The following is a 24,075-nucleotide window of genomic DNA, read 5'->3' as shown; positions in this document are numbered from 1 at the left end:
TTATCTGTGCAAAAGGTTGAGAAATTATGGAATGGGGTATTTACCCACATAGTCTTTTATATAGGCATTCTGCTTAAATTTTCATTTCATAGAAGGATTATATATTTTGACCTACTTATATACTTAATAACAATCTAGAAACAAAGTACTATTTTTCCCACTTTCTATTTAATTAATGTGGCCAAATTCCTGTAAGCTTTCTTTGAACCTCACTTAGCTTATTTCCAAGTTGAGATATTAAAGTCTGGTAGAACAAATGATAATGTTAACTGAAGTCTTTGACAGATGTAATATATTACATATGAGATATTGTTCTAATTATATAAAAATAAAGACTATCTGGTTATTTCTCTAGTATGACAGTTATAAAAAGAAAGGGTAAAAAGAATACTATATTCTGAAGTAGAGTTTATTGTGAGAAGGTTCAAATTTTCAAGAAAAATTTTCATAAAAAATATGGGTTACAGCTAAAACCTAGAGACAATCAAGTCACTTCAATTTTACATATTAGGAAAGTGACACCCTGATGGCTTAAAAAAAAAAAATCAACATATACATACAAAGCCATCACAAACAATGGTGGAAAGAAAAGCACAAATCTTGTGCTTTCCAATTTGTTCTCAAATTATTCTTGGCTATATAAGTCTAGGGTTAAAGACAGGGACACAGGCACATTCAGAGTCTGGGTTAAAGTTCTCACTGGATTATGGGAGTTATTTTAACTAGTCACATTTTCTCCCTCAGCTAATTAAAAACAATAATTATTGTGATGAAAACAAAGTGGTGCTTTTGTGCCACACATTCTAAGGTCTTTATGTATTTGTATACGTATGTATATGAATGGATACAATCACAATATATTAATCCTTATAACTATCATATTATTTTACAAATAAAGGAAAGTGAGGTACAGGAAGGTTAAAAGTAACTTAGGAAAGTCACATAATTTATAAGTGACCATGCGAAGCTTTTAATCAAACCCTACACAACTTTTGAGTTTGTATTTTTCTTTAGAGATATGTTAAAGTTTACAGTAAATTACCTAGTTTAATGTAAAATTCAATTAGTTTTTATTTTCATCACTTCAAAAGAATCCTCATGGCTGCCTATTGTCAATCTTTATCTGCAACTATGAAACCAAAATCTGTTTTTCCATAGATGTGTATTTCGGGGGGTATTTCATGTAATTGGAGTTGTATTACATGTAGTCTTTCGCATCTGACTTCTCTTAGCATGAAGTTTTTAAGGTTCATCTATATGCAGTATGTTAGCAGTTCATGACTATTGCTTAGTCAAAATAAGTATATTCACACAAAAGACACTATCAGTTGTTGGATATTGGGGTCGTTCCTACTTTGTCTATTATAAATAATGCTGTGAACATTTGCATTCAAGGTTTTGCATGGAACATGTATTTTCATTTCTCTTGAATAGATCCCTGGGAATAGAATTATTAGGTCATTGAAAAATTGATGTTTAGTTGGCTCAAGAAACTGAAATTCTTCTCAGAGTGGCTGTATAATTTTACATTCTACCAGCTATGTAAGAGTGTTTTGGTTTCTCCATGTCCTCACCAGTGTTCACTGGGCTTGAGATCCTCACCATTACCTTTTTCAGCACTGCTTTTCAATTACCATATGCATCTATGACTATATGCTGGAAAAGAAGGGAGAAAAGAATGGAGGGGAAGGAGACAAAGTTCCTATGCTTCTTCAAACTCGACCAAGTCTATTTAATTTCTCCGGTGCTTTTCGTAATAAGACTTTCATCTTGTAGTGGAAGTATCTTATTTTCCCCCAAAAGGACATCATGCATTCTCATAAATTCATTTATGAATTCAGAGATATACATTGGTTCTTTGATGAGAAAGGAGGATACAGTAGGAGTTAAACAGCAATATATTAAGAGAACGGAGTAGAGGCTAGGAAAGATTGTTACAAAGGATTAACTTGAAGTTGGCATAAAGTTGTAAGAACATAATTTTCAGAACTTTCTATTGTTTGGCCCAATTTCCACAACATTAGATTTAACAGATTAAAACCTAAAGGATTCAAAAGCCATGTCTGATGAGATACTCCCTGAAGACAAACATTACCAGTTATTGGACTTAAACTACCCAAAATTCCCCAAACAAAAAACCATAAGTTTTATAGTGTTTATATTACATACTGTCATTATGTCCTATTTTAGTATAGCAATTAGTATGGTATCAACTAGAAAATCTAGTAAGGGGTTACTGCTTTATGGGCATACTACAAATACTGAGATGCTATGTTTTCATTCAGTTCAAGTTACTTTCTAACTTCTTGACTTAACTCATCGATTATTCAGCTGCACATTTAGTTCCCAAATTTTTTTAGATTGATCAGAGAACTTACGTTCTCAAAAAATTACTAAAATTTGTTGTATGGACAATAATAATATTGTCACTTTGGTAAAAAATTCAATGTAATGTACAGTGGTAATGTACACTCTGGTGACATCGTATGAGTGTCCTATAAAATTTAAGTAGGTAAAGTTGACTGATGGTGTTGTCCAAATAGCCTGTGACTTTCATAGTGGGTAAATTTTTAAGAAGTCCAGACCATCACAAAAAAATGAAATGCTTAGTAATAAGTCTGACAAAAGAAGGAAACTGCTGTATTGTAAACTCTATAGAACTTTACCGAGAAAAAAAAAATCTAAGACTTATAAAACTAGAATATCCTTGGTTAGAAAAATCAATACAAGGATGTTTATTTCCCCCCAAGTGACCTATAAATTCAATGTAATCCCAATCTAAATTCCATAAAGCACTTAAAAACTAATATTCTATTGATATGAGTATGCAAAGAAACTCATTAGAGGTGAGAAGTAATTTTTGAAAAAGAGCAAAGAAGACTAACATTAACCGATTTTAGTATTTTAAAATCATTTTTTGTGCATGTTTTAAGTAGACAGTATGAGACATAGCAGAAAGGTGACTATAATGAAGTAAATCAGCATGCATCATTTCACAGCCCCCGCCCTTTTTTTCCCTTTGTTTTGCAAGAGCAGCTAAAAGCTACTCAGGGTAAAAACCACGGATGGTATAATTATATAACCTACAGTCATCCTTAAATCTGTAGTCTTGTTGACTCTTCCTGTTACTTTGTATCCTCTGATGTACATTTCCCCGAATCTTTCCTTGTAACTGCTGTTTTGTTTTTTCCTAGAGTTCACATACAAGTGAGATCTCCCAACATTTTTCTTGCTGTGTTTCACTTAGCATAATTTTCTCCTGACTAGTTCATGATGTTCTAAATGGTAAGATCTTGTTTTTTTTTTTTTTTTTTTAGTATTGAATGGTCCATTATACATATATACCACATTTTCTTCTTCCCTAAAGGCATAGTCCATCAGTTTGTCTCCATATCTTGGCTATTGTGAATAATGCTGCAACCACATGGAATGCAGATATCTTTATGTGGTGGGATTTCATTTCTTTTGGGCATATGCACCAAAGTGAAACTGGTGGGCCATAAGATAGTCCTACTTTTGTTTAATTTCTTAAGAAACCTCCAAACCATTTTCCATAATTTTTGTATCAAAACTACATTTCTGTTTCATCTTTTCATAATAGCCATCCTAAAGGGTATGAGGGAGGTATCTTAGCCTTTTGATTTGCATACCGTGCCTGATTAATGATCTTGAGCATCTTTTCATATATTTATTGGTCTTTTTAATGTCTAATCAAATGCCTATTCAGGTTTTTGCCCACTTTTAACCAGACCATGTTTCTACTATTGAGTGATACGAGTTCTTTAAAAACTTTGGGTATTGGGCTGGGGTTGTAGCTCAGCAGTAGAGCACCTGCCTTGTATGTGTGACAGCGGGTTCAATCATCAGCACCACATAATACATAAAGATATTGTGTCCATCTACAACTAAAAAAATTCTTCAAGGGTTAATATCCAAAGGCATTTTAAAAAAATCAAGTATATAGTTTGCAAGTATTTCTCATTCTACAGGTTCCCTTTTAATTGTGAGGATAGTTTATATATAGTGCATTTAATTTTGCTTTTGTGGTCTGAACTTTTGGTGTGATTTTTTTTGTGAATCTTTTTTTGAATATAGACATTTTTATTTTTTTTATTGGTTGTTCACAACATTACAAAGCTCTTGACATATCATATTTCATACATTAGATTCAAGTGGGTTATGAACTCCCAATTTTTACCCCAAATACAGATTGCAGAATCACGTCAATTACACATCCACAATTATACATAATGCCCTATTAGTAACTGTTGTATTCTGATACCTTTCCATTAAAAAAAAAAATTCCTGCCTTGGTCAATATGTAGGAGTCTTTCCTCTATGTTCTCTTCTGTTTTATAGTTTGACTCATTCAGTATTTTATCTATTTTAAATTGGATCCTTAGCTTATATTCTACACAAAAGTCTATTTCATACTTGGAAACCCAATTTTCCCAGAACTATTTACTATACAGACCATTTTTCCAGTTATGTCTTCTTGTAGCCCTTGTCAAAAATTAGCTCACTGCATATTGTTTATTTTAGGGTGAAGACTATAGAGCTATAGTCATGAAGAAAGATTGATATTGGCAGGAAGACAAGCAATAGAATTGACAGAAAAGAATGAGTCTAAAAAGAGACCTAAAATATATACCCCCCCCAAAAAAAAAGATTTTATATTAAGGTAAGAACTTAGGAGAGAGAAGACAGTCATTGAAATAAGTGAATATACATCCGCCAAAACAGACTTCAAACCATTCCTTATAACACATGCAAAAATTAACTCAAAATTGGTCATAAATATAAATTCTAAAATTATTTTTTTTTTCAAAAAGCAAATTTAAGAAAGGTTTTTAAAGTGAAAAATCTTTGTGATCTTGGGTTCAACAAATGTTTTAGACACACCATCAAAACCCCTAAGAAAAAAATGATAAATTGGACTTCACCAAAATAAAAAACTTCTGCTTTGAAAGACTGTTAAGAAAATAGTAGAGCAGGATATAGACTGAGAAAACACTCTTGTTTCCAGAATGTGTTTTCTTGTAATTGGGTCTTGGTTCTTTACAAACACCCCCATTTAAACGGGAAATGATTTGAACAGACAATTGAACAAAGAATTTCAAGTGGAAAAAAATATGAAAAGATGCTCAACATTAGTGGAGAGAGGCAAATTAAAAACATAAAACACATCTGCGTAAGTATTATAGAAGCTAAAGACTGAGTGGATAAAAAGGGGAATACACACACATACAATGGAATACTCCTCAGCAAGAATAAAATCATGGCATTTGCAGGTAAATGAATGGATTTGAAGATAATGCTAAGTGAAGTTAGCCAATCCCATAAAAACAAATGCTTAATGTTTTCTGATATAAGGAGGCTGATTCATAGTGGGGTAGAAAGGGGGAGTATGGGAGGAATAGATAAATTCTGTGATTTAGGAGAATTTTTGCATATATGTTCATCAGGAATATTGGTCTGAAGTTTTCTTTCCTTGATGTATCTGGTTTTGGTATCAGGGTGAGAGTAGCTTCATAGATTGAGTTTGGAAGAGTTCCCTCCTTTTCTATTTCATTGTATAATCTTAGAAGTATCAGTTAATTCTTCTTTGAAGGTCTTATGTAGCAAAATATTAAACCCTCATCTCACCCTGCACCAAGAAAAAAATAATAATAATCAAATGAAAGTGGATCAAAGACTTGGGCACTACAACAGAGGCTCTGTGCTTAATATAAAAAGTAGGCCCAAATCTCTACCATGTCAGCTTAAGAACTGGCTTCCTTAATAAGACTCCTAACGTGCAAGAAGTAAAAATCAAGAATCAATAAATGAAATGGAATCAAACTAAAAATCTTCACAGCAAAGAAAACAACGTGAAGAGACCTTACAGAATGGGCACCTCAGATAAAGTATTAATCTCCAGGATTTATAAAGAACTCAAAAAATGTAACTTCAAAAAAACTCAAATAACCCAATCAATAAATGAACTAAGGAACTGAACAGACACTATACAGAAGTAATATGATCAGTCCACAAGTATATGAAAAACGTTCAACATCTCTGCAATTGGAGAAATGCAAATCAAAAGTACACCAAGATTCCATCTCACTCCAGTCAGAATGGCAATTATCAAGAATTGAAACAACAAAAAATGTTGGTGAGGATGTGGGGGAAAAGGTTCACTCATACATTGCTGGTGGGAGTGCAAATTGCTGCCATCACTATGGAAAGCAGTATGGAGATTCCTCAGAAAACGCAGAATGGAACAACCATTTGACCCAGCTGTGCCATTCCTTGGTTTATACCCAAAGGACTTACTATAGTGTCCCAACCACTTAAATGTTTGTAGCAGCTCCATTCACAATAGCTAGACAATGGATCCAACCTAGGTGTCCTTAAACGAATGGATAAAGAAAATGTGCTATATATACTCACATACACTACAATAGTACTCTGCCTTACAGAATTAAGTTATGACATTTGCTGGTAAAAGGATGGAACAGGAGAATATTTTATGAAGGAAAACAAACCAATCCCAAAGAACTAAATGCTGAATATTTCCTGATATGAGAATGCTAATTTGCAGTAAGAGGTGGGGAGAATAATGGTATTTTGGACTAAACAGGGAAGTGAAGGGAGAGAAGCAGGTATGGAGATAGGAATGATAGTGAAATGAATCTGACATCGTTACATATGCCTATATGACTACATGACCTGTGTAACTCTACATCATGTACAACCAGAAGAGAAGTTATGCTCCATTTATGTATGTGTCAAAATTCATTCTACTGCCATGTATAACTAATTAGAATAAGAAAATTTAGATGGAAATACAATATGATCCATTCACTCCACTCACTCTTAGTTTCCTAAGAAAAAAAATCAAAGTGCATGTCCATACAAAGATGTGTATATCAATGTTCACATCAACTTCAGTGTAATAGCCCCAAAATGGAAACTCAAAATTCCATTCAATAGCTGAATGAATAACCATGGTTTATTTGTACAATAGAAAGCTTTTTAACAAAAGAATGAATTACTGATATGTATTACAAAATGGACTAATCAATTATGTTAAGTGGAAGAATCTAGACAAAGAGAGCACTTGTTATATTATTCCACTTACATAAAGTTCGAAGAAAAGCCAACATGTATTTGGTTAACTACAGTGGTTAACTACAATGAGCACAGAAAGGATTAGAGGAAGGACTTACAAAGTATGAGATAACATAGAGACAACTGATGTGTTCATTTCCTTGATTGTGGTAATGTTTCAAAGATATAAACAAATGTCAATACATGTATACTACATGCATATTTATGGATAATTGACATACAATTAAGCATAAGGCTGTTTTTAAAAAGGAACCAAAATTTAGGGTTATGAAAATTAAGATATTTGACAGATGTTTTCTCAAAAGTGGACATTGAACATTAAAAGGAAAGACAATGACAGTTTTTGTTGCCAGTGATAAAATTTAAGCTTTCAAATAGCAATTCAAAGTTTAGGATGCATTTATTTGCTACCAAGAGCAGGTCAATGCCAAGACAACTTTCTGATGTTGGTTTTGACATTAATGAATAGGATCTTTTGATACTGTATAATGAATTGTGTCACTATTTGAAAAGTCTAAATTGATGACCTGATATTTTCCAAATGATCAAAGCATGATGCTATAAAATCATGCATCGGTAAAAGATATATTTAAATTTCATGATCAACCAATGAACTCAGGGAGTATGAAAAGTTCACTGATGTTTCAGATTCTACAATGCAGCTAGCCTTTAAGAAAATTTAGCAAAATCTGTGGTTGGCACAATTGGAGAATGGCTACCAAACAGTCTCCACCCAAGTACCTGGATCCTGTGATTATGAAAACATGCCACTCTCAGTTATGTTCTGTCACATGGCACAGTTGTACTTAAATCAGGCTTATCTGGGTAGATGTGATCTAATTATATGAGCCCTTTTAAGAGCAGAGAATATTGTCCAGATGGTAACAGAAGTTGAAGTCACAATAATCAAAAACATTTGAGGGCTTTGATATGCCAGTGCTGGCTTTGAAGATGTAGAGACCAGGTGAAAAGAAATGTAGGCAATCTTATGAAGCTAAGAGATACCCCAGCTGACAAGAAGTAAAGAAATGGGAACCCCAGACTGATAGCTGCAAGGCATAGGATTCTGCCAACAACTGAAGCAGAAGGGCAATGGGTTTTCCTCCAAAGTCTCCAGATAAGAGCTTCATCTGACATTTTGATTTTGGGTTTCTGAGCACTGGGAATTCAGTCAAGGCCGCCTTTTTTTTTTTTTTTTTTTGGGGGGGGGTGGGTGAGAGGTACTAGGAATTAAACCCAAGCTATCACTGAGCTATATCCCCAACCCCTTTTGAAACAGAGTCTAAGTGGTTAAGAGCCTCACTTCCTTCCCGAGGCTCGCCTTGATCTTGCAATTTTCCTGACTCAGCCACCTGAATTGCTGGGATTACGGTGTGAGCCACTGCATACAGCTCTGCCTTGACTTCTAACCCACACTATGGTGAAGTAAAAAATTCGTTTTGTTTTAATCTTCTAGACAGTGATAATTTGTCATCCAGCAATAAAGAGATAATACATTTACTTTAAATCAAAACAAGCTTGGATCCAACTTTCTCACTATTTTACCCTCCTTCAAATGATTCTTACAATGAGTCCAGAGTCATTTATTCATCAATGTTTGTTGAAAATAAAACCACCTAATCCTTACATAAATGATTATGATGTAAAGTATTGTAAATATACAAAATGGAATAAACTATAGCCAATAAAATGAAGGTAAAAGTAGTTTATGCATAACATTAAAACTGATCCAAATTGTATTTATGAGAGAAAATAGCAAGATCTAATAGTGTTAGAATGATTTCTTCTTATGATTTAATTTAAAGGATTATCTAAATGATTGCATAAAAGTCAAGGAACCTATATTAAACATTCTGTAAAAATAATTAAAAATCTATAAATGGCCAACAAGTTTTGGGGATATAAGTAGGTTGTTCAGTGAAAAGCTTTAATTTAGAATTTTTTACTTTTCATTACATTTTAAAATAAATTTAAGAAGTATTAACACAAGTTACTTGTCTGTGTCTGAATAAACATTTGCCTGGGTTTCATACAAAACTTTCTTCTTCAATTTACTTAAACTTGTCATCATGAATTTGCATCCTTGCTACTTTTAAGTATCCATGATAAGGTCATTTGCCTTTCCTTATTAAGTCCCCCCCCCCTCACTTCTCATATGGCATTCCTTATTCACCAGGGGCTTCATTTGCACCTATATGAATGTTAATGTGTACATATAACATTCATGTCCTATTTTAATTATACACTATCCACTGTTCTTAAATTTTTATACTGTATCTTTTCATCTTTTCACAGTACTGAAATTTGTATTAAGATCATAAGTAGTACAAATCATTCCAACATACAATGGACCTAAAACAATACCATGCTGATGAGGATACAGATGATGATCTTTGTGTTCATAGTTATATAGTAACATTGTGAATATTCCAATAGCAGGTAAAGTAGTATGATAAAATGGGACAATAAGCTTAAAGAGTAGAACAATTATGTAGACAATAATGTAATTTGCCCATTAAATACTAAATTTACTTAATGTATTTTAATGGAAATTACAAATAGTTTCACATTCCTTTAAATGTCTTCTTTTAAAATTAGTAATTGTTACAGGTAAAACTTAAAAAGGCAAATACTTTTCATGATTAAATATCGTACTTATAAATCTTATCAAAATCAAATTTTACCTCTGATTGGATTATCAGAAAGATGGATAATGAGAAAAACTTAAAAACACACCATCAGTTTGAGACTTTTCTTGTCCCAAGTTGTTAACCACAAGACCAGGAGGCATTGAAAGTCACCAGAAAGAAATACAAGAAGTTACTAAATAGTGCAAATTTTTGTTTGCCCACATGTGAAAGAAGTTCATGGTTCATAAGTGATCCAAAGACCAAAGAGGATATGTGGAGATGTACTTGGAAAATGATACACAAGAAGATATATAAGAAGTGCTATCCCTGCTATAAAGTCACACTAAGGAGACGTTTTTCTACACAGCTTTCTACACATAAACATACTACTGAATTCCATACTACACAGTTGTAAATCTGTCTCAAAAAAAAAGTTGGCTGACATTTTCAAAAAACAGCAAAGTGTAATAGCCTATAAAACATTGAGTATATGTACAAGTTCTTTGTTATAGGGAAAATGTTTCACAAAATCCTTGGAAACTTTACAAGGAGAAATTAAAGAGATTGCACATAAAAAAGTAATAAAACATAACATTAAAATGTCATTGTGCAAATTTCTCAAATCATTACCTGGAACCAGTTCCATAATGATGTAGACAGGTTGTCTTTGTGTGCAAACTCCTATGAGTTTGACAATATTGGGATGATCATATTGCTTGAGAATTCTGGATTAGAGAAAAGTATAATTATCATCTAAATATAAGTGAATGCTTTAGTCATTAATACTTTTTTAAATCGTGTGCACAAAATTGTTTAATCACAATTCAATTTTAAAATGTCAATATAACCTCGAATTATAAAAAAGATGTAACAAACAAGTATTCATAAATATTAACAAAATATAGACGCAAGTGGGTCAATTCACCTTAATTGAATTAAATAGCCACTTAAAAATTATCTCCTCTGAATGAGTAAAATTATGCTAAATAGGAGTAATCTAGTTTGTTCAAAAGATGTACAATTCCTTCTATGTATCTGATTTTAGTACCATCACCAAAACAAAACACACCTAATTTGTAAATGCTGCAGTGATCATTACACTTACATTTAAATACTTAGAATCATGATCAATTAAAAAATGGTAGGACACAAAAACGTTGATAAATTTGGCAAGATGTTAAAAAATCATTGAGTAACATACTAAAGCTGAAGCAGAATAGAGTTAATTTGGTAAAGAAAATTTCATCAAAGGCTATAGGAATAACATAGGCTCATCTATAGGATTCAAAGTATGAGCTAAAAATGGATTACATATCTTCAGAAGCTTGTCTGCCCCGATTATGTCTTTTACATCCAAATTTTATCCACTGACAATCTTAAATTTGCTCCTATTTGAAAATTGCAGTATTCTTTCCTAGGATGAAAGAACTTTGGGGGGAAAAAAGTGTTTCGTGTGTATATTGCTAAAGCAGGATAAACTCTAATATTTTAGACTTAAAATATATAATTTACAAATAAAAAACAGACTACAAAGAATTCTAGAGATCAAGGGAAAATATTGCCATTAACTTTGAGATTATAATTTACACTAGAAATTAAAAAGGAAATTAAGAATGTTCAACTTCAAAATATTGTTTCTTAAGTTAGAAGCTGCTTGGTAAAGAAATTGCAAACAATAGCCACTATGAACTCTGTAGTATTAGATAACTAAATAGATTTAGAACCCATTAAAGGACACTAAAAAGTTTGAATGAATAAACTTTTTCATTTTTAAAACTTTCTAATTTTATTTTAAAAGAAGAAATTAAGGGGCTGGGGCTCAGTGACATCACACTTGCTGGCCATGTGTGAGGCACTGGGTCCGATGCTTAGCACCGAATATACATAAAATAAAGGTCTATCAACAACTAAAAAAATTTTTTTTAAAGAAATCAAGCTCTTCACTGTGCAACAAAACAATTATGCTAGAATAAAAGTTTTTTGAAAATGTTATAACAGCCTTTTACCTTAAGAATACCTATGAACAGCCATAAAATAATGAGGCTATGAATTTCAATTATGAGAGCACATAGTTTAACTTTTATTAGAAATTCAGACAAAAGGATCTCCAAATTTATTCTATGGATAATATTTAACAAATGTATCCAACTATTTTTATCCATTGCAAAGACCATTTTTAGATGATGAATGAAAAAAATGTACTTCAAAATGATCCATGTCATGGGACCGTTTTCTCCTTGCCATCTATTCTCTATTCATATACCACAAAAAAAATCTATGGATCTATGTATTCTTTCCCATCATCCATTCACCATTCATTCATCTTCCATCCATATTTCCATCTAGTTTATTCTGTCTAAGTTATCTATTTGTCTTTTATTGTATATGCTGAATTTAACCAATAATAGAATAGTTTTAACTATTTGTTATACAGGGATAGTAAGGTAGAACATTAAATTTTAGCTCATAGGAAAAAAAAGTATACACATTGTTTTTATTAACAAATGCCAGACACTAAACTGAAAAAATTCAGGTTCTCAGAAAAGAAAGGTAGTAACTAGTAAAAGAGAATCAACTCAATATCCAAGGAGAGTATAATTATATATCATAAGTACCTTAAGCATATGACACAGTAATATTTTGGTTCTAAAGATAATCACATTGCATGTAGACATATCTAGGTGAATGTATGATAAACAAAAACATTGCTCTATTTAAAAGAAGCACAGAATACTCACTGCTTTTAAATACCTGTCTTGTTATGATTGCCTATCAACATATAGTCTACCTTAAAAAACAAATTGTTTCCTCATTATAAAAGTGCTTACTTACAAGGGTTCTGAAAGTGCTTATTTCTACTTCAACAAATCACAATTTAAGATACCTTCAAACTTGCATTTTGATTATAAATGCACTATAATGAATAAGTACGTTACAGTGAATTAAAATGCATATTTATATTATTTTAGAGAACTCACTTGGCTTCTTGTAAAAATTTTATTTTCAATTCCTGAGGAAGATCTTCTTTACACGTTTTAACAGCAACATTAGTTTTATCCTTTAATGTGCCCTTATATACTTCACCAAAATTTCCCTGAAAATACAAATTGTTTGAGATGTATGACAGCATGTAAATCTTTATTAAATGTAAGGAAAAGATGTTTAAATATAAGGAAATCATGAAATGAGGCAGTTTGAGTTAATAAATTTACTCTGCTAACTTTGTTATTCTCAAGTATTTTCCCCACAACTGTCAGATTAGTATATAGAAGACAGAACAGACAAGATATTAATATACATTATTCCTGCTGGGCCTCTACTTACCTGATTCTAACGTACCATCTTCAACTTGTCTTAAATTTATCATCCAAGACTCTTCCTGGCTAAACTACTTTCTTCAATTACTAGATCTGTCATTCTCCATGTAAGCACTCAGTTCCTGCCTCTACAATACCTTTGTCTTCCCCTTTCATCTCAGAAAGGTTACCCATAATCAGGATCTTGATCTTCTCATCTTAAATGTCTCACTCTTCCAAACCATCCACCTGAGCACAGCCAGGTTAACCTTTGCTAGAGAAAACTGATTCTACTACTACCTTGCTCGATATCCACCCTTCAATCACTATTACTTTCTTGGCCACCAACTGCACAGTATAGCCTCCAAATGCTACCTGTGTTCTAAACACTAATACTTAGTTTTACTACATTCCTACCCTTTATGAAAACCCCCAACCTCCAATGAAAAAAATGCTACCTAAGCTTCAGTCCACTTCCTACGCTCCCTCCTTCATGAAGGCTTTGTTATCTTTCCTCTGTTATGTCTCCTGTTCCTGAACACTCATCACTCCATTGTCCCTTTGTATTTTCCTAATGGTTTCTGCTTTACATAACAGGTCTTGGTCCCCATTGAGCATTGGAAAAATTTTAAACATTCATTTGACAAATGCTACCCAGACAACTTCATAGGACAGCCTTCACTCTCTACCATGAAATGAACAAAACTTTCTGTCTGATACTGGCCTTACATCCATGGGACAGGACTCACTATACTTTTTGTCTTTATGTCAATCATAAGATCATGGCCCAGGGTGAATCTTCATTTCCCCCCTCGCATTTTACACACTTCCATTTAATCCTTGTTTCTCTCCTATAGCCAGCTTCCACTGTGCCTTCTGAAATTCATAGGATATCATCAAAATATCCTCAACTTACCCTACAATCATCCCTTCTACCTTATTCTAATAGAAGCCTGTTTCTTACCTGAAAACTACCAAGTGATGAAGAGCTTGCCTTTATCCTCAAAATAATACCTTCTCCACTACCCCCATATAATTCTACCACTGCCTCAATTTCACATTTTGCTCTGCAGAGAATCAAATCCAGGCCTGACAAATGCTAGGCAAGCACACTACTCACTGAGCTACTCTCCCAGGCTAATCTGTTAATTCTAAATATCACTGACATAACAACTATGACATTTGTATCTCTGACACAGACATCTCTTTCAAACTGCAGACTTGATACCAATTGTCTTTTATCGTCTCCACATGAAAGTCTGTAGACAAACTCAATATATTCAAAATGGAACACCTCATGTTGTTCCCTCAACCTGGTACATTTACAGCTGACATCTTTTAAACTCAGAGTCCATCAACATATTCAATTATATAGATATATTCAATTATATCTAGAACTCACCACTTCTCATCACCTCTCAGCCACCACCCTGTTGTTGCATCATCTCCTCCTAAATTGTGTACGACTGCCTTTCAACTTTGAAACTATTTTTAACAGTGACCCTGTTAAAAAGATTATTCCACTTCTCCACACAAAATTGTTCACTATCTCACCATTTCATTCATGATCAGAGCCAAAGTAATTACAATGGCTTACAGGGTCCTAATGATCTGTACTCTCATCATCTCAGATTTTCTTTTCTATTACATTTCCCCTTCTTTACTCAGTTATACCCAAACTTCTTCCCTTCTCCCTATCAAACCCCCTGTACTTTATTGGTCTCTCTTCTATTTTCAAGAGATTCCTTTTAAAAATTTTTTCCCCAGCAACCCTCTTTCTCTTCCATGTGAGCAGACATTAGAGTTTTGACTTTATGTTTGGCTCATTTCATGCAGCATTATATTCACCAGTTCCACCATTTACCAGAAAGTGACATGATTTCATTCATCATGACTTAATAAAACTCCACTGTGATTATACCATATATTGTTTATCCATTCTTTCATTGATGGATACATAGGCTGGTCCCATAACAGGGCTAATGTGAATTGTGCTGCTATGAACACTGAAATGCATAATGAATTCCACTATTATATGTAATTACCATGAACCAACAGAAAATAATGAATAAATAAATCAGCACATGAAGTGAATGCTAAAGTGACAAAACTCTTATGGGCAGTTGGGGATACAGTACAGGTCTTAGGTTTCAGAGCCAGCACTGAGGGGGGGGGGACCTTTTGAATAAACTAAATCTTCATAAACTTAGTGTTATGGTTTGAATGTAAGTATTCCACCCCCAAAATACATATGCTGGCACTTAACCCTGAAGGTTAAGAGATGAGGTTTTGGGAGGTAACTTAGCCTTGAGGCATCTTTCACCACAGATGATATTGTTACTTAAATAAAAGTGCTTGAGGTGGGAAAGAAGGTAGTGTCAATAAATGAAAAGTCATGATCTTATGTTAAAAAATATTAAATGAAGTGAAGCTACATAGCGTCTCTTCAAGTATTATTAAGATTGATTAAATTTAGCCAAGCATGGTGGCACATTCCTGTAATTCCAGTGGTTTTGGAGGCTGAGACAGGAGGATTATAAATTCAAAGCCAGCCTCAGCAAAAGTAAGGTGCTAAGCAAACCGCTGAGACCCTGTCTCTAAATAAAATACAAAACAGGGCTGGGGGGATGTCTGTGGTCAGGTACTTCTGTGCCAGAGTTCAAACCCTGGTAAGCCCCCCAACCTGCGCCCCCTCAACAATTAATTAAATTTATTGAGACTGACATGCCATTTTCTAGTCATCAAGAAAGTAACCTTAAAGTAGCTTTACTAAGAAGCTAAATTCTCCCTGATAAGCCAAATCTTATAACTTAAAAACAACTGAAATATTTTTCTTTAACTGAAAATATTTTTCCATAGTACTGAAAAATCTGTCCAACATAATCTATTTCATTAAGTACTTTGGTTTTAAAATTTAATTGAATTTTCATAGAAATTCATTTCTTGGTAATATTTTTGTCCTGATTACTACTATTGAGTATGGTAATAGAAAGAAGGAATGTTTCCTAAGGAATTAAGAGAGTAAATGAACATTATTTTAACTTAAGGTACTTTAGAATTTAAATAAGTTCATTAGCAGCTCTAACCACAATTTGATGCTTTCACATGGAAAAGGTTTTAAAATAAAAAGCATTCTGTAAAGTAGGCTTTCAACAAGGAGTTACTTTCTAAATATACAACAGACAAAAAAATAGGGGGACCAGATAGTTCATCAAGTTTACATGTGAATAAAAAAAGCAGTAAGCAATCATTTATTTTTTATTTAAAATACTTAGTTTGAATTAAATCTAGTACTGATCACTAATAAATCATGATAGTTTACCAAAATATCTGGATTTTATATTATTTTCATGGTACTCCATAAACAACTCAAACTTTCATATGGAGACATTCATAATTAAGATAGTGACAAATTAATCTTTATCCATCAGAACTCAATTATAAATTAATAAATTTTCAGTCCATTTAATTATCAAATGCCCATTTTTATTATTAGACATAATTTATCATGGCCTCCGAGTTAGGAAAGACTTCCAACTAGTTTGGAAGAAAAGGAACTTCACTATATAAAACTGCCCTCTGACCACTACTAGACCTAATTAAAAATGAATATGTTGAAACATGTGTCTTGTCTGCATTACTTTTAGATTAAAAACAACATGTCCAGTGTTCTAAACAAGTCCTGAAATCACAAGAAGCAGTACCTTACTTTTTCTGAACTATTATTACATATATCCAGAAACAAAATAAGATTAGGCTTTTGTTTAAACTTTTATTCCCTAATAGTTTAATTCCCTAATTCTTTTCAAATCTCATCTCAGTAGTTTTGGTTTTATTATATGGTAACAAAATCATTATGGCTCAGTCTTTCCAAGGGATAACACAATTTTTAAAAGATAGGAATCATCTATAACCCTTTCAAATAGTTACATGTCTATTTCAGTGAAAAATCATAGTGTTAACTACAGATATTTCATTATTGTTCTTCAGGATTAAGGTACAAGAAAAACTTTGAACACTGCAGATTTTTTTTTCTTCAATCTTAAGGGTTGTTTTTTGTTGTTGTTGTTGTTGTTTTGGTATTTAGTTTAGTTGTTTACATACCTTGCCTAGTAATTCTCCCAATGTGACATCTTCATGATTGAGAATCCATTTCTTATCCTACGGGGGGAAAAAAAAGTCTTTTTAGTCATTTAGTCCAAGCAAGAGTGTATTTCCTATAGGATGCATTTGAAGCAGTGGAAAATGTACCAAAAAGGATACTTTATTTATACCATTCAATCAACTTCACACTAAGAAGTTATAAGCTCAAGATGTTGTAAAATAGATTTAAGAAATGTTGCTACACAATAGTATATTAAAATCTGCACTGTAGCTAACTTCCATCAGAAATTTCTGGCTTCAAAAGGATAATATCCCTGTAACTATAAAAACATGTACTTTCCACCTACTATCAAGGGTTGGCTACACTATTATTCTTCTTTCCAAAAACAGTTGTGTTGTAAGTACATGAAGGAGTTCTATTTTACAATGTAAAATTTCCAATTCTTAGAGAATTATTTTTCTATACAATCCACATTAATAAGAGATTTAAAAAAGACATAATTTAGAGTTACACCTTTCGATGGCACTGCATGTAGTCCCCTATCTTTCCCAAGTAATTTCCTGTGGCATAATAGAGCAACCAACACCAATTGCAATATCACTAGGATACACAAGATCAGTGATGCAAGTATGCCATTATAAAAAAGCATCCCATTATCTGATCTGAAGAACCAATTACTACTTAGGGAATATTTTAGCATGTAAAATGTCTTAGCTATTAAACCACACTATACCTTAATGTTAAAAAAAATAACAAACTATTTTTCTAAAGAAGGAATTAAAAAAACACACACACACAAGTAGAAGAAGGAAGACAAGGAGGAATCCAAAGTGAAATATTTTGTTCCTGGTTTAGAGTTTTGGGTGTGTATTATATATTATATTTATTAGAATGTAGTTTGAATTATTATAAACAATGAAATAATTATGATCTATACTATCAGTTATAACAAGTAATCAAACATTTATCATAACTGTGGTTTAAAAATGTCCTGGACATCATGTGATATTCAACTACCATCCTCTGAAAGACAGATCAACAAAAGAGACAACACAGGGTTTAAAATGCAATAGTCTTTCGATCTAAATGTTAAGTTGAACCTATAAAAATTTTAGGAAAAACATGGCAGAATATCCTTACAATCAAGGGAGTAAGAAAAGATTTCTTAGGCATAGAAAGCACCTACTATAAAAGAAATGCAAATTAGATTTAAATCAAAATTACAAACATTTGTTATTTCAAAGGCATCATTTAAAAAATAAAAATGTCTGCCTATAATTCCAGTGGCTGGAGAGGCTGAGACAGGAGGATCTCAACTCCAAGGCCAGCATCAGCAACTTAGCAAGGCCCTATGCACTTAGCAAGACTGTCTCAAAAAAGGGCTGGAGATGTGGCTCAGTGGTAGAGTGCCCCTGGTTTCCATTCCCAGCACCAAAAAAAGAAAACCTACAGTTGAGAATATTTTTGCAATATTCATATCTAACAAATCTATATACAGAATTTATAGAAACCTGTATCAGTAACATAGCCTAACTTTAAGAAGTAGTATGGAAAAAAAAAATAACAAAAGACGGATAAATACCCAGTAGGCACACCAAAACATTCTTAACATTGCTAGTCATCAGAAACAAATATAAACAGCAGTGGAAGCATTTCACACCTATTAATACACTAAAATTAATAAAATGTGCATTTGTTATGCTGGGTAAACAATCCTCATGTATGCCATACAAAGTGTTATACCACCGAGCTACTTAGCAGCCCAGAATACTAAAATTGAAAAGATTATTTACACTAGGTAATTGTGAGGATGTGGAGCAACTGGAGTGGTCATATGTTGTTGGTGAGAATGTAAAAATGATCAACACTTGAAAACTATTTGAAAATTTATTCTAGAGTTAAACACACACCTATCGTATGACTAAATACTATTGGATGACAAAAAAGAAACTTACCACAGATCTGAAAAACAGTATTTGGAAAACATTTTGCTGGGCTAATAAATCCAGGCATATTCTACATAATTATCTCATTTATAAAAAATTTTAGAGGAGGATAACTATAATGTTAGAAATCAAACCAATGGTCCTCTGGGTTAGGGGTTGAGAAGGACCATTTATCAAAGGGAAAAAAGACACTTTGGGAGGTTACGGAAATGGTAATTTTGGGGGGTACTCTTCCAATGAGCTAGCCTCCACCCCTTCATTTCTTGATATCTTATTGACGTATACACCTAAAATTCTGTGAGGCATTACTGTGTGTAAATTATATGTACCTTATGTTTTTAATGGAATATAAATCCTTTTGTTTTCAGTAGCACTTTTTGGTTTACTCTTACCCCACCCCATATATTGTCCAATGTTATTTGAAGAGGTATTTTGAGTTTGAGAGCTTTTTCACTTTTGTCAATGGGAACTAAGTTGTTTAGACCCATCTTTCCACTGTAAGCCACTGAAAAAAGCAGGCTGCAATGTTAACAGAAATAAACCCCTCAGATATCTGATGGTACTAAAGAGCTACAGAACAACTATTGAACAAAAGCTACTGAACAACAGTTAACAACTGGGAGGTTAAGCTTAAGAAAAGAATCCAAGTTATCAAGGGATAATCAGGAAAGGTAGATGTCATATGCATGTGTGAAAATGTCACAAAGAAACACATTTGTAAAATCAACATATGCTAATGAAAGATCCTATGATGTATAGATGACTTTCATCTTTAAGTGAATATGGAGGGGCAACCATTTTCATATTAGACAAGGGGACTTTAAGCCAAAATTAACCAGATACAAAGTCACTTCATACTGGTTAAGGGACTCAACAAGATGATATGATTTTAACTATTTATGGCACAAACATGGCTACACCTATATACATAAAACAAATCCTTTTCAATATAAAAAATCAAATAGACCATGATACAATAAATAATGCTGGGTGATTTCAACACACCTTTCTCACCATTTGATAGGTCATCCTGACATAAATAAAGACTCCTCAAAACTAAAATCACTATATTAATCAAATGGACGTAACAGCTATCTATACAATATTTTATCCACTGATAAGTGAGTTCACTTTCTTTTCAGGGGCACATGGCACTTTCTCTACAATAGATCTATTTTAGGACACAAAACATGTTAGGAAAAAAAAATTCCTTGTATTCTATCAGATTATAATAGAATGAAATTAGAAATCAACAAATCATTTTAACACCTGGAGATGAAATATGCTTTTGTATATAGAATGGATCACAGAAGAAATCAGGAGATAAAAAGTCTCAGGAACAAATGAAAACAGACAAGTTATCAAAATCTCTGTACAGTGATAAGGCAGCTATAAGAAGAAAGTTTATAGAGTTCCTAGATTTAATAGGGAGATCCCAAATAAAATATCTAATGGTATACTTTAGGCTTCAGAAAAAGAAAAAAAATCCAAAATAGAAGACAGAAACTCAAAGCCCAAAATAGTAAAATTTACAATTTAAAATACAAAGGGTCAATGCAACAGAATGTTAGTTCTTTGGAATGATAAATAAGAATGATAGAGCTGGGCACAGTGGTGTACAACTATAATCCCAGCAACTTAGGAGGCTGAAACAGGAGGATCTTGAGTTCAAAGCCAGTCTCAGCAACTTAGTGAGGACCAAAGCAACTCAGTAAGAACCATCTCTAAATAAAACTCAAAACAAGGCTGGGGATTGTGGCTCAGTGTTCGAATGCTCCCGAGTTTGAACACTGATCACCCCCTCCCCCGAAAAAAGATTTATAGAACCTTAGCCAAACTACACAAAAAAAAGAAGATCCAAATAAAGAAAGGAAATAACACCAGGAATTTCTGAAATCCAGTGAATAATTAGAAATTCTTTCATAAATTTATACTCTAATAAACTGGAACATATAGAAGATACTGACAAATTTTGACGCACATGACCTATTTAAATTGAACCAGGAAAATATAGAAAACTTTAACAGACCAGTTTCAAGTAATGCAATTGAAGAAACAATAAAGAAAAGCTCAGGACCAGATGAATTTTCAGTCAAGTTCTACCAGACCTTTAAAAAGACTAATACCAATCCAAATTATTCTATGAAATAGAAAGGGAGGAACCAAATTTAATTATTAAGCTAGTATCCTCCTGATAACAAAACCGAGACATCAAGGAAAGCAAACTTCAGACCAATATCCATAATGAAAAAATGATATAAAAATCCTTAATAAAATATTGGCAAACTGCACTCAAAAAACACATGAGGAAAATAGTACAACATGATAAATCCAGGATAAAGCCCAGGGATGCAAGGCTGGTTCACTAAATGCTAATCAACATAAAATTTGCTATGTAAACAGAGTTAAGGAAGTAACCACATCAACAGATGCAGAAAAATCATCTGATGTAATCAACACACATTTGTGTTAAAAACACTGGAGAAACTAGGAGTAGAAGGAACTTACATTAATATTATAAAAGGTACATATGACAAATGCAAGGCCAATATCATTGAATGGAGAAAACTTCAAAGCATTTCTTCTAGGATCAGGAACAAGAAGAAGATTTCTACTCTCACCACTCTTAATCATCATAATTCTTGAAACTCTGGCCAGAATTATCAGGAAAGAGAAAGCAATTAAAGGAACATGAATGGGAAAAGTAATCAAATTTCTGTTTGCTGATGATATAATCACCAACAAAAAAAGTTCTCTACCAGAAGACTTCTACAACTCATAAGTTCAAAGTTAAGGGATACAATCAATCACATTATTATACTACATAATGAATCTGCTAAGAATAAAATCAGAAAAACAATGCCATTTACAATAATCTCAAAAAAATAATACTTGGGAATAAATTTAACCAAAAAGGTGAAAGCCCTTTACAATGAAAACTACACATCACTGAAGAAAGCAATTGAAAAAGGCCAAAGATAGAGAGACCTCCCAGATTCTTGAATAGGCAGAATTAATATTGCAAAAATAAACATACTACCAAAAGCATTACACAGATTAAATGCAATCCCTATCAAAATACCAATGACATTCTTTACAGAACTTAAAAAAAGTCCTAAAATTCATTTTGAAGAATAAGAGACCCAGAATAGCCAAAGCCATCCTCAGCAATGTTAGAGGCATCATAACCGGATCTTAAATTACACTACAGTAAGAAAAATAGCATGGCATTGATATCAAAGCAGACATAAAGACCAATGGAAAAGAGTAAAAAGATAGTCAAATCCACATAGAGATGGGCATCTGATTTCAATAAAATGTCAAAAACATATCGAGAAAAGACATACTTTTGAACAATGGTTGAGGGAAAAATTGGATATCCATATGTAGAAGAATAAAACTAGATCCCAATATGTCACCCTGCACAAAAGTCAACTCCAAGTAAAACAAAGACCTAGGAATTACATAAGAAACGTTGCAACTCTTAGAAAAAAAACAATCAACATTCCAACATATTGGACAGGCACTGGCTTCCTTAATAGGACATCTAAAGCTCAAAAAATAATAGCATGAATCAATGAGTAAGATATCAAATTTAAAAACTTTTGCACAATAAAAGAAACAGTATGAAGGGAGAGCATACAGGATATGATAAGATCTTTACCACCTGCACCTCAGACAGGTGCAGAATAATATCCAGAATAAAGAACTCAAAATTAACACCAAAAACAAATCCCCAAATAACCCAATTAATAAATAGTCAAATGAATTGCACTTATCAAAAGAAATACAAATGGTCAAATATATAAAAAAATGTTTAAAATCCTTAGCAATCAGAAATGCAAATAAAAATTACAATTTGATTTTATTTCACTTCTGTTACAATGACAATCATCAGGAATACAAATAAAAATAAATGCACTTGAGGATGTGGGGGGAAAGGTACATTCATACATTGTCAATGGGACCGAATATAAGCTGGAAAACAGTATGGAGGTTCCTTAAAAAAATAGAAATGGAACTAACACCCTGCTATCCCATTCTTTGGTATTTATCCATAAGAACTAAAATCAGTATACTATAGTGATACAGGAACATCAATGTTTTAAGGGTACAATTCACAATAGCAAAATTATGGAACTACCCAAGTACCTATCAATAGATGAATAGAAAAAGAAAATAAGGTGTATACCATATACACTCAATGGAATTTTGCTCATCCATAAAGAATGAAATTATGTCATTTGCTAGTAAATAGACATAACTGGGAAACATCATGCTAAGTGAAATAAGTCAGACCCCAAACATCAAGGGTTTAATGTTTACTCTGATAGGTCAAAGCTAGACCAGAGTAAGGGGAAAAAGCAGGGGAGTCCCATCAAATGAGAAAGAAGGACTGAAGGGTAGGCAGGAGGGACAGGAAAAGAGGAATGATGGGATAAAATTATGCTATATACATATATGAATATACCACAGTGGGAGTGGAAATTGGTCCCATCACTCTGGTAAGCAGTATGGAGATTCCTCAGGGGGAAAAAAAAAAATTGGAGTGAAACTACCACTTGACCTGGTTATACCACGGCCTTGGTATATATCCAAAGGTGTTTAAATCTGCATACTTCAGTGGCGAAGCAACATCAATGTTTATAACAGCTCAATTCACAGTAGTTATGAAACCAACCTTTAACAAATGAATGGATAAAGAAAATGGGATATATACACACAATGAAATATTATACAGCTGTAAAAAAAGAATGAATTTATAATATTTGCCCATAAACAGATCATGTGGAGACTATCATGCTAAGGGACATAAGTCAGTCCCCAAAAAACACAGGTCAAATGTTCTTTCCTGATAAGTGGATACTAACACATAAAAAAAAAGAGGGGAGGAGGGGAAGAATAGAAGTTCATTAGATTAGACAAAGGGGAGTGAAGGGAGGAGGGGACAGGAATAGGAAAGACAGTAGAATGAATCAGACACA

At 32.9% G+C, this 24,075-nt stretch overlaps 1 protein-coding gene across 1 annotated transcript in view; it reads right to left on the bottom strand.

Moving 5' to 3' along the window:
* Fer (FER tyrosine kinase) overlaps window positions 1-24,075 on the bottom strand; it is a 414,004-nt gene that overhangs the window by 127,122 nt on the left and 262,807 nt on the right. The window contains exons 14-16 of the mRNA XM_026391317.2: window positions 17,144-17,200; window positions 12,722-12,837; window positions 10,374-10,468 (exon numbers count right to left, since the gene is read on the bottom strand). Of these exons, the coding sequence (XP_026247102.1) occupies window positions 10,374-10,468; window positions 12,722-12,837; window positions 17,144-17,200 (268 nt within the window). The remainder of the gene's footprint in view (window positions 1-10,373; window positions 10,469-12,721; window positions 12,838-17,143; window positions 17,201-24,075) is intronic.

The sequence above is a fragment of the Urocitellus parryii genome, chromosome 1, assembly GCF_045843805.1.
Source record: "Urocitellus parryii isolate mUroPar1 chromosome 1, mUroPar1.hap1, whole genome shotgun sequence".
NCBI lineage: Eukaryota > Metazoa > Chordata > Mammalia > Rodentia > Sciuridae > Urocitellus > Urocitellus parryii.
This window is presented reverse-complemented; position numbering and strand designations above follow the sequence as displayed.